Source organism: Mesoplodon densirostris, chromosome 4 (genome assembly GCF_025265405.1).
Source record: "Mesoplodon densirostris isolate mMesDen1 chromosome 4, mMesDen1 primary haplotype, whole genome shotgun sequence".
Taxonomy (NCBI): domain Eukaryota; kingdom Metazoa; phylum Chordata; class Mammalia; order Artiodactyla; family Ziphiidae; genus Mesoplodon; species Mesoplodon densirostris.
The window spans coordinates 183036571-183046876 of record NC_082664.1 but is presented as its reverse complement, the minus strand read 5'-3'; the positions used below and the strand labels follow the sequence as shown (position 1 = coordinate 183046876).

At 43.6% G+C, this 10306-nt stretch overlaps 1 protein-coding gene across 1 annotated transcript; it reads left to right on the top strand.

The window, feature by feature from the left end:
• Positions 1-343: 343 nt before the first annotated feature.
• Positions 344-9854, top strand: LOC132487756 (lysozyme-like protein 1). The gene is given in 5 exon segments (XM_060095509.1): positions 344-368; positions 371-481; positions 971-1129; positions 8912-8990; positions 9785-9854. Coding segments are annotated over 5 exon segments (444 nt in total).
• The last annotated feature ends 452 nt before the right edge of the window (positions 9855-10306 follow it).

Sequence of the window (10306 nt, the reverse complement as noted above, 5' to 3'; positions counted from 1 at the left end):
GGGAATCCTAGAAATGCTTCACATTCTGTGGTTTCCATCTGGACATCAATAGAGGGTTAATTTCTTTGCATGCCTGGTCCAGGGAACATAGCATTTACTTGAAAGTAACCATGTAGAAAGGGTTAGAGAGCCTGCACTCACCCTTTCCCTGTACTGTGTACTCACTGCCCTTGGTTTTTCCCTGATGCTGGTTCTGAATGTTCACAAGTAACAGGAAACATCTAGGCTGGCAGATTTCGAAGTTCTCATTGGCGATAGACTTAGTCTCAGGAATCAGGACAAAGCAGGGCTGTCTGATGTGGTCTCTCATTTTTGACAGGTTCTGCCTTCAACAGGTCTGGGGATGAAGGCTGCTGGTACTTTGGCCCTGATGGCTGCCTGATCACAGTCGTTGAACCCAAAATCTACACTCGCTGTAAACTGGCAAAAATATTTTCGAGGGCTGGCCTGGACCATTACCAGGGCTTTAGCCTTGGAAACTGTGAGATTTCTCCATTTCTGTTCTATCTTCCCTTGGACTCGCCCTTGAGATGTCAAAGGCCCCATCCACGCTCACTTCTGTTTGCTCCCAGCCTGTCCATGCTCTGCCCCAGCAGGGACGGCTGCTGGCTGTTCACATGTCCTCAACTGCTGCTCTCGGGGGCTTCTCTCCTGCGCCCTGTCCCTCTTGCCCTCACTCCTGGAGTCCTGTATGAATGACACCAGCAAAGGAAGGGGAAAACACCACCCCTTGCTGACAGTGTAGGGGGAGACCTGACATTTAGTCTAGTCCAAACTCAGCCACTGAGTATGTGTGCCACCCTGCCCATCTGTGCCCCTCGGGTGCACTACCAGCCCTGACCCTCCCCAAGGTTTGTCAGGAACAGAGCATGTTCCCTTAACATGTATAAGGGAACTCTCCCCCTCAGAGCAGGGTTGGAGAAAAAAATGCATTTTTTCCCCTCACATTTCTGGCTTTTTCTCCTTCTAGGGATCTGCATGGCCTACTATGAGAGCCATTACACCACCACTGCTCAGACTGACCTGGAGGACGGAAGCACCGACTATGGCATTTTTCAGATAAACAGTTACACGTGGTGCAGACGTGCGAAGCTGCAAGAGAAAAACCACTGTCATGTGGCCTGCTCAGGTATGCTTTTGACTTTACAAATATTATCCTTAGGGATAGACAGGAAGGTTGATCATGGAATATCCACCCACCTTCTGCTTTGACCAAAATTTGGAGTCCAGATGTGCAAGTAGGTCTGCACCAGGCTAATAAGTTATTCAACAGTTCCCCAAGGTGACACTCGTGCTCCTGTGGCCTACTTGTCCAAAGATGACTTTTCCCTTCTAGGGTGGTTTCGATGAAGCCCACCACAAAAACAGAGGCCTGGATAAATGACCTTACTACCTTTTCATGCATAGAAAAGTTAGATATATTCATTAAGAAGGAAAAAGCTGTTCACCAACTGCTTTCCATAAGCAATTCACTCAATACATGCAGTTTATGCTTCTTTGTACAGAATGAGATAAATAAATTCACTTCACATAGCACTTCTTAAACAGTAGAAATGACGCTAGAATTCACTTCCAAGTCTTTTACTTCAGTCACTTGAGAAATATATGTGTGCACAGAACTGAGCATAGCAGGACGCATCAGACACAAATTCTGGTGTTAGGGAAGAGAATATGTGCTTCTACGAAGTTTGACAAATGACTGTAAACAGGTGTGGGCTTCCAAGGAAAGAGATATTATTAATAAAGTCATGGGAAGCTTTGTAGACGTAATGATATTTTATCTAAGATTTGGAAGATAGGTAAGATTTGGATATTCAAAGATAGAGAAGTGTCATTCCAGGGAAGGAGAACAAAAAAGCAAAAAGGTGCATGAAAAATAACAGGACATGTGGTTGTAAAGGTTGATGACTACCTGACCACAGAGGACCTTGGGACCCAGGCTAAGGAGCATACACTGATTTCTGCCTGCACTAGGAAATCCAAATAGGTCAGTTGATTCAACATTGCTTCAGAAAAATTAATATGCAAGCTGGGTGTGAGAGAGATTAAAGAAGAGATGATTTAAGTGAGAGATAAAAAGACCTGAATGATGGTCATGGCTGGTGGTATGGAGAAGAGTATGCAAGGGACACTCAACAGTAGAAGGATGGAGTGAAGTAAGCGGTTGTCTTGTTTGCTCCCCCTCTAGAAGGTAAGCTCCGTGAGGGCAGGAGTTTTATCTGTTTTGATCACTGGTGTATCCTCAGTGCCTAGAATGGTCCCTGGCCATCGCTGGAGCTCAAGAAATATTCATTAACTAAATGAATGTAGGGAAAAGAGCAAGGGTGAAGGCAAAGAGTGATAAAATTCCTTAGGAGCAGGAAGTAAACTTTTATTTCTCTTGGACACATACAAGATAATCAGTACATACGTGTGAATGTATGGATGATGGAACGCTATGTTAATTCACCTAATAAGCTGTCCCTACTCCTACATGACTATGGAATGCTCGCTACCTCCTGACCAATTGTCGGTCAACCCTTAATTTAGAGCATTCTTTTGTTGAGCCAAAATCCATGTCCTTATAGCTTTATTCCATTAATGCTAGTTTTTCCTTCCAGATTTATTCAAAACAGATTTTCTCTATTTTATACACAGCAACTTATTAAATGTTTGAAAATAATTAGTAGGTATTTCTCATCTTCAATTCTTATCTCCGAGGGTCAAGCATTCAGTACCTTCACTTTGTTACAGGTTTGACTTTTAAACTCCTTCCCTTCTTGGTCACTCTCATTAGCATCCCCTATGAGCTTGCCAATAGAGTCTTCTAGTTAAACATGGTGGTTGGATGTGTATATTGTTAGAAGCTGGAAAGCGAGAGGACAAATGGTGACTAATTTAGTAATTAGAGAATTGCTAAATCCTGAATCTTAAACTGACCATGGGAAAGCCAAGAAGCAACCACAGGATCCCAAAAAGGCTCAGAAATCAGCAGCATCAGCTACTTCTGGAAACTGGAGTGAAGGCAGGTTGAAAACAGGATGATCAGTTGGAAATCCAGTTAAGGAGCAGCTGATTCCCCTCCTGATTCCATTCATGTATTGACTGCTCCTCCCCAACCCTGGCAGGATACCGGGGCTCTCTCTCCTGGACAGGATAAGTAGAACGTCTCTCAATTGAGGGACCTCGCCAACATTTGAGTGTGAGAGCTCCGTACTAAACATGGAGTTAAGTTTCTGTAGTCCCAGTCACCTTCCTCCACTCCAATCCTGGAATGTTGGCAGCCAGCCTAGGCTCTCCAGAAGAGAAGACCCTGTTCTGGGGAATCCAGCCAGATGGAAAGGAAATAACTGAAGTGGGACCTCCCAGTGAACAAAGTAGCTAGATCGGGGCTTCCCTGGTGGCACAGTGGTTGGGAGTCCGCCTGCTGATGCAGGGGACATGGGTTCGTGCCCCAGTCCAGGAAGATCCCACATACCACGGAGCGGCTGGGCCCGTGAGCCATGGCTGCTGAGCCTGTGCATCTGGAGCCTGTGCTCCACAACGGGAGAGGCCACAACAGTGGGAGGCCCGCGTACCGCAAAAAAAAAAAAAAAAAAAAGAAAAAAAAAAGTAGCTAGATCTCCCTACAGTGAGATGCACAGTTGAAAATCCCCACCTCTGTGTACAGAACTCCTAATCAGCTTTTTAGTGTCCCTCTCTTAAATAAGTGTAGATAACTAAGGGGCATTAGACTTCATAGGAGTGTCACTGACATGAAAGAATGAGACCACCACCACCAACAGCAACAACAACAAAAACCAGATAAAAGTAACTTATTGAAAGTAGAGAGTATGCTGGGAATGAAAACTTCAAAAAAAACCCTATCATTAATATCTTTGATATGTTTACATTTATAGTGAATTTCTCATAGACAGCATATAATTGGGTGTTGCCTTTATAGCCAGTCCAACAATTTCTGCTTTTCAACAGTAATGTTTAGACCAGGGAACTTTTTCTGAAAGGGACAGATAATAAACAGTTTAGGTGTTGTGAGCCTTATAGTCTCTTTTGTAACTATTCAACTCTTCACGTAGCACAAAAGCAGTCACGGACAATATGTAAATGAATGGGCATGATTGTGTTCTAATAAAACTTTATTTACAAAAACAGAGGGTGGGCCTGTGGGCCCTACATAGTTTGCTGGACCTTGATTTCGATCATTTATATTTAATGTAATTACTGATATGATTAATTTAAAATCTACCATCTACTTGTGGGATCTATCCATCTATTCTTGGTTTATTTTTCCTGCCTTCTTTTGGATTAATTGAATCTTTTCAGTGTTCTCTCTTATTTCCACCACTGGCTTATTAGCTGTACTTCTGTTTTATTTTTAGTGGTTTCTCTAAGGTTTACAATATGCATCACATTCTATCTTCAAAAAACATTATACCACTTCACATATAATAGAGTTGACCCTTGATTTTCTCATTGGGCTCCCTGTAGGTAATGTGTCCTTTTTCCTCTAGCCCCTTTTTACAATTTCTTCTTTGTCACCAATTTTCAGCAATTTGATCACAAATGTCTGTTTTTTGTGTGTGTTTATCTTGGTTGATATTCACTAACATTTTGGATCCTTGAGTGGATAATTTTTTAATTTCTCCTTCTAGGAGTCTAATAACACATGTGTTAGATCATTTAATGTTTTCCCGTAGGTCACTAAGGCTCTTCATTTTTTTTTCAGCCTTTTTCACTTTCTGTGTTTTTTCTTTTTCAATTGTTTCCACCACCCTATGTTCAAGTTCTCTGATCTTTCTTCTGAAGTGCCTAATCTATTAAATTCACCAATTGAATGTTTCATTTCAGATAATGCATTTTTTCAGTGCTAGGTAATTATTTTATATCTTTCATTTCTCTCATTTGATTCATGTTTTCCTGTAAGTCCTTGATAGCAATAAACATATTTATAAGCACTGTTTTAAATTTCTTGTCTGCTAATTCAATCAACTCCGTCACTTCTGGGTCTTCCCTTTGACTGATCTTTCTCCTGGTTATGGGTTACATTTCCATACCTCTTCATACATGTGATTGCTTTCTATTGGATACTAGACAGCGTGTGTATTCCATTGTTGAGTGTCTGGATTGTGTTGTGTTCCTTTAAGGATTATTGAAGCTCATCTTGGCAAGCAGTTAGTTCTGGTCGGGTATATTCTAGAGCAGTCATTATGGGAGGGCTAGTTCAGCCTTACTCTCGAAGTATTTCCCCTTTAGCCTCTCTTGAATATCCTAAGGTTCAGCAAAGTCTCTCTCCTCTGGCCAGTCAGAAATCATGTCTCCCAGCCCTGGCTGAGCCCTGCTGGTCCCTCGCAACTGTTCTCTGACTAGTCTCGTGGAGCTTTACCCTTGACGTGCCCGTTTTGGCCTTCAGCCAAAGACTCAGTGGCATCTCTCCGCAGAGCTCAGGCGTGCTCCTTTTGGTGCCTCCTTCCTCTCAGGGACCCTCTCGACAAATGCCAACTGTCTCAGCCTCTCATCTCTGTCTCCTCCACATAGACTGCCATCTCCCGTCTGGGTTTTACCTTCAAGGTCTGTAAAGTGGCACTGGGCAGACAGTCACAGCAGTCACAAGGTGAGCCTCGTCTGGCTTCTATCTCTCAAGGATTCTGCATTCCCTGTTGTCTAATGCCTGAAAATCATGATCACATGTTTTGTCTAGTTGTCTAGTTGTTTACAGTAGGAGAGAAAATCTGCCGCTCACGGCTGTGCTTGACTTTAGGTGCAGTTTACTGACTGAGGATTGTCCAATGTTGTGCCGGTTAAGGAAGTCTGGGGTAAATGTATATCTGCAAGACAACCCTGGATTCTCAGAAATTAAAGTGTTAGATGGTTCGCTGTTAGAGGTGAAGGATCACTCATATCTGCTTTCTCATCATAAAAAGCCTGGGATTTTTAGGGCCAGCTTCAAAATAGAAAACAGGATGTTGGCTTTATACCCTAATCACCCTCTATGACCGGCCGCCCCCAGCCTCAGGCCAGAGAGGCTGTACTTAGGGACAATGTCATTCTGTCCGATGGATTACAGAAGTAGGGACATTCGTCATGGGAAATTACAAACAAGTGAGCATTAGAGTGTGTGTGCAATGTAGGTGACCCCTTATATGTGTACAGAATACATGCACCTCACGCCCATCTGCTGAAGCTACGTGCGCTTGTTAGTCCAAGACCAAATCATATTCCTCAGGTTGCTGCCGGCCTTCCCAAACTATTTGGGCCTAATATTTGTTATATATACATATAGAGAAATATAAACATATCTAGGTACACACAAACTCACAGACATATAATAATATAATAGCAATCTTTATTTCCCTCCAATAACTTAGTCCTCATTAAAATGAGATGTTTAAGAAAAGCATCATTGCCCCCTGTATCTAGGCTAGCCCACTTATATTCATCTCTATTTCTCATATCAGCCTGGTATCTGAGTTGGCCATTGTCACTTCAGAGAGGACAAGGAGATGTAAATTCTGGGTTAAGATAGTGGTATTTCCGTTGGGGGCCAGGACTATGCTGGGGAGAGACAGACTTTGCAGTAGAACTCATCTTAACTGAAAAAACAAGTTCTTTTTGTGTAGATTGTTGCTGTTTTCTTTTCTTGGATGGGGGAGAATAAATGATTCCACGGAACGATGCTTTGATGTTCAAGGTAACCCTTTCCTTGTCTGTGTTTGACTGGACAGAATTGTCTATTTGCAGTAAATGGAGCAGAAGCCATTCTTGGCTCGGGTGCCGGGACATACCTGCTCTCTGGGCTCATTTCTGCCCCTCTGCTGCCCCTCTGTGGCAATTTCACTGGGTTTCTCACATCTCAGCCCCATGGCAGGTTCTTTATTCCCCAGCCCCGACCTAGCTTAACACATTACCCTAAGGAAATTCAAAGTCACGTCCAACTTGCACTTGCAAAACATCTCAGTTGTGCAACAAAGTGGGACATTGACAAACACCTTCCACGATCTGTACGACCCGGGCCTGCAGTACCTAGGCCTCCCACCAAACCGTGCACAGCATCTCCAGATGGGCAACCTGCTGCACCGCAGACACGAGCTTTGTTCTCTGTGTACTGGCCCCAGGGCTGCGCCGAGGCAGGTCTAACAGCATACCCTCTGCTTCCTCCCTACTCTGTGTAATCTGTGTCCTGCCATCCCTGGAGACCCCAGAGAACCCACTTCTCCTAGGAAACAGGCCCCAACCACGTTCAGTCACAAACCACAGTGTCTCAAGCACTCATCAAGAATGTATGCACACGAAATAAAGTGTTTCTAAGTAATCTGAACTTGTATTAGATACTAAGCCCTTAAATTTGGATAATAATTACTTGAAAAATTAATGAAGTATTTATACCTTTATTATCGACTTTGTTAGCAGACGGTGTTGCCCAGGCGGGAATCTTAGCTGCAGTAGCTCTGTTGGAAGGAAGTAGCCTTAGGTTTGAAGGCAGACTCGCTTACTGGGTGTGTGACCTCAGTTTACAGGGATGATAATGGCTGTAACCATGGTAATCATGTAGTATGAGGAGATAATGCATGAAGAGGCTTCCTATGTGCTGGACGTAGGGTACATTTTCCATAAAGGTCAACTAATAGCAATAGCTATTGTGATAAATAATTCTCTTCCCAGAAACAAGGCAAAAGACTTTTATAAGCTAATAAAGCTTTATTTGCTTTCCAGAAAAGTTGAATCCATTACACTTCCATCAGCAAGAACTCGGGAGTGCATATGTCATTTCACCCTTGTCAATATCGAGCATTACCCAATTCCTACAAAATCTTTGCTCAGTTGATAAATAGAAATGCTGTCAAATGGTTTGGGTTTTTGTGTCTTGGATTGCTGGTTGTGGTGGGCGTGGATGTGGATTTCCCATTTTCCCAGTTTCCCCTCAAAGGAAGGACATTTGGTCCCAGCTGCATTTGTGTGATTTGCGCACTGTCTACCGGCACCTGCTCGGGTGTCAAGAGCTGCATCCCCTAAGGTCCTGCCCCTGTGGGCAGCCCAAACTGGGCTTCAGAGGGGTCCAACCTGGGCAACTCTGATGGGCCACATTCACCACAGGCTTAAGGCCTGGGCGTGAGGTTTGATGGGCAACATTCACCACAGGCTCCAGGCCTGGGGGTGAGGTTTGATGGGCCTAGATCACAGCTATGGTCTCCACCTGCCCAGCCTTGCTTCTGCCCATTTCTTCTACAGGGGTGGATCCCTAATAAATACCTTGCACTCCAAACCCATCTCAGCAACTCCTTCTGGTGAAACCAACCTGAAACAGAAGTGATGTTGGACTTTTTTTTTGTTCATTTGCCTTTTTCTGTCATGTTTGTGTTGAGAAGGATTTTGAGGCCACTTCTGGTGAAGCAATATCGATGAACACATTTTCAGTTGAAAGATTTGTTACATCTGAAAGCTATAGAAAAAGTAACAAAGGCAAAGGTTGATGTATTTGACGTAAAACTTAAAAATTTCTGCATGTGAAAAACACCTTGGGTAAAAAGAAAATTATTGCACAAACCAGAAAGTTCCAATAGACAAAAGTTTAATAATTATTTATAAAGAGATGTTCCATGTCAAATTAACACAAGTAAAGAAAACACTGTACTGTCCTCTCTCGCTTCTGTGTTTCTTTAGGAAATAAAAAACATTTTCCTGTTGTGTTTTCCCTAAACACATTTCCAAAAACCTTTCAGGGCTGGTCCATTCCTCTGAAACTTTAAGATGTGGATGGTCTAGAAACAAAAACAGTTCTTTGATTTGTGAAGAAGTGTAACAAAAATAAGGATACGGCTCATGGTTCTTCCAACCCTCCTGCTCCAAAAGCAGTGAGAAAAGTGAAGAAAATCTGATTCAGGCCTCCCCAGCTCCAACAATAAAATCTCAGCTAACCCTCTACTCTCTCTTACAGCCTTGATCACTGACAACCTCACAGATGCAATTATCTGTGCCAAGAAAATTGTTAAAGAGACAGATGGGATGAACTACTGGTAAGAGTCTTTCCTTGGGAGACAAGCTGACGTGGGTGGAACCTACAGTGTGTCCGTCCATCACCACTGCAGGGGATGGAGACAAGTTCACCTCTGCAGAGTGGTCCAGCGAGTTCCATGTGACCTAGTCTATATCCTCCTCTATTAGGGTGTGGATGTGCAGTGAACCTGGTAGAAGCGATTAGTATGGGGAGGAGAGGTGGGAAGGAGTCAGAATAATTTGCAATTGCTTTCAACGTCAAGGTGTGCCCAACAATGAAGAGAGAGGTGCTTTCTCATGGGAATTGGAGAGCATCCGTGCAGACAACACACCAGAGGAAAAAGCTCGAGTTTGCTCTAGATTTGGATAAGATTTTGGAAGTCTGTGGCAGGGAGAGGAAAGTGACCATGTCGGTTGCATGAGAAATGGACAGGAAGCCTCCCCAGGTTGTGCATGAGACATGGCTAAGCTGGCGCCCACAGTCATCTCTGCGGCTGTGTTTCTTGTGAACGTTGCTAATCAGGTCACTCACTTGGGGATCCCAAATTTTCAGAGATGTGGATGTTTAAGCAAATGACCCATCCTTATAAGAGTTGCTTACTTTTTGCCGAGGCTAACATGGACTCTAGGAAAAAACCAAGGAGAGGAAAGTCTTAACGAGGCAAAAGGATGGAGTCCTTGGGTCTCAGAAGCAAATGACACTGAACTCTGGGCACCACTGGTTACATGGGTTAATTGTCTATGGTTTTTGAACCTCAGAATATTTGGATTGTCATGCTTCTCTCTGTTGTTCCTGCTTCCCTCTCCTACTTAGGCAAGGCTGGAAGAAGCATTGTGAGGGCAAAGACCTGTCTGAGTGGAAAAAGGGATGTGAGGTTTCATGAACTGGACTGGCACCAGGGATGCTTCACAACAGCCCCCCAGGATTTGTAAGAACAGCCGTGTCCTCTTGTCTCCCTCCCTCCTAATGGTCCTTCCAGAGTTGGAGAGGGAAAGTTAAGCTGTATTTTTAAGGAAATAAATAATTCCATTTAAATGTCTTGACATTGCGCTGACTAAATTTCAATGATGTCATAGCAGCACATGGTTAAGACTTGAAACGTCACCTACAAAATGTTCTAGCCCTGGAAGGAACAAGCTTCTCTTCTTTACTGTAATAAGTCCTGATTCCTGTGGCCCTGAAATGGTTGCTTATTTTAAAACTACGATTCCCAGGTCAAGAAGAACGCTGGGGGAATGACCACAGTTTGCTGACCTCTGTCCTGGAGCAGTAAGTTCTTCTTCTCCTGGTCATCGGATGAATAGCCCTTCCTCAGCTCATCTCTGCCAGAGAGAA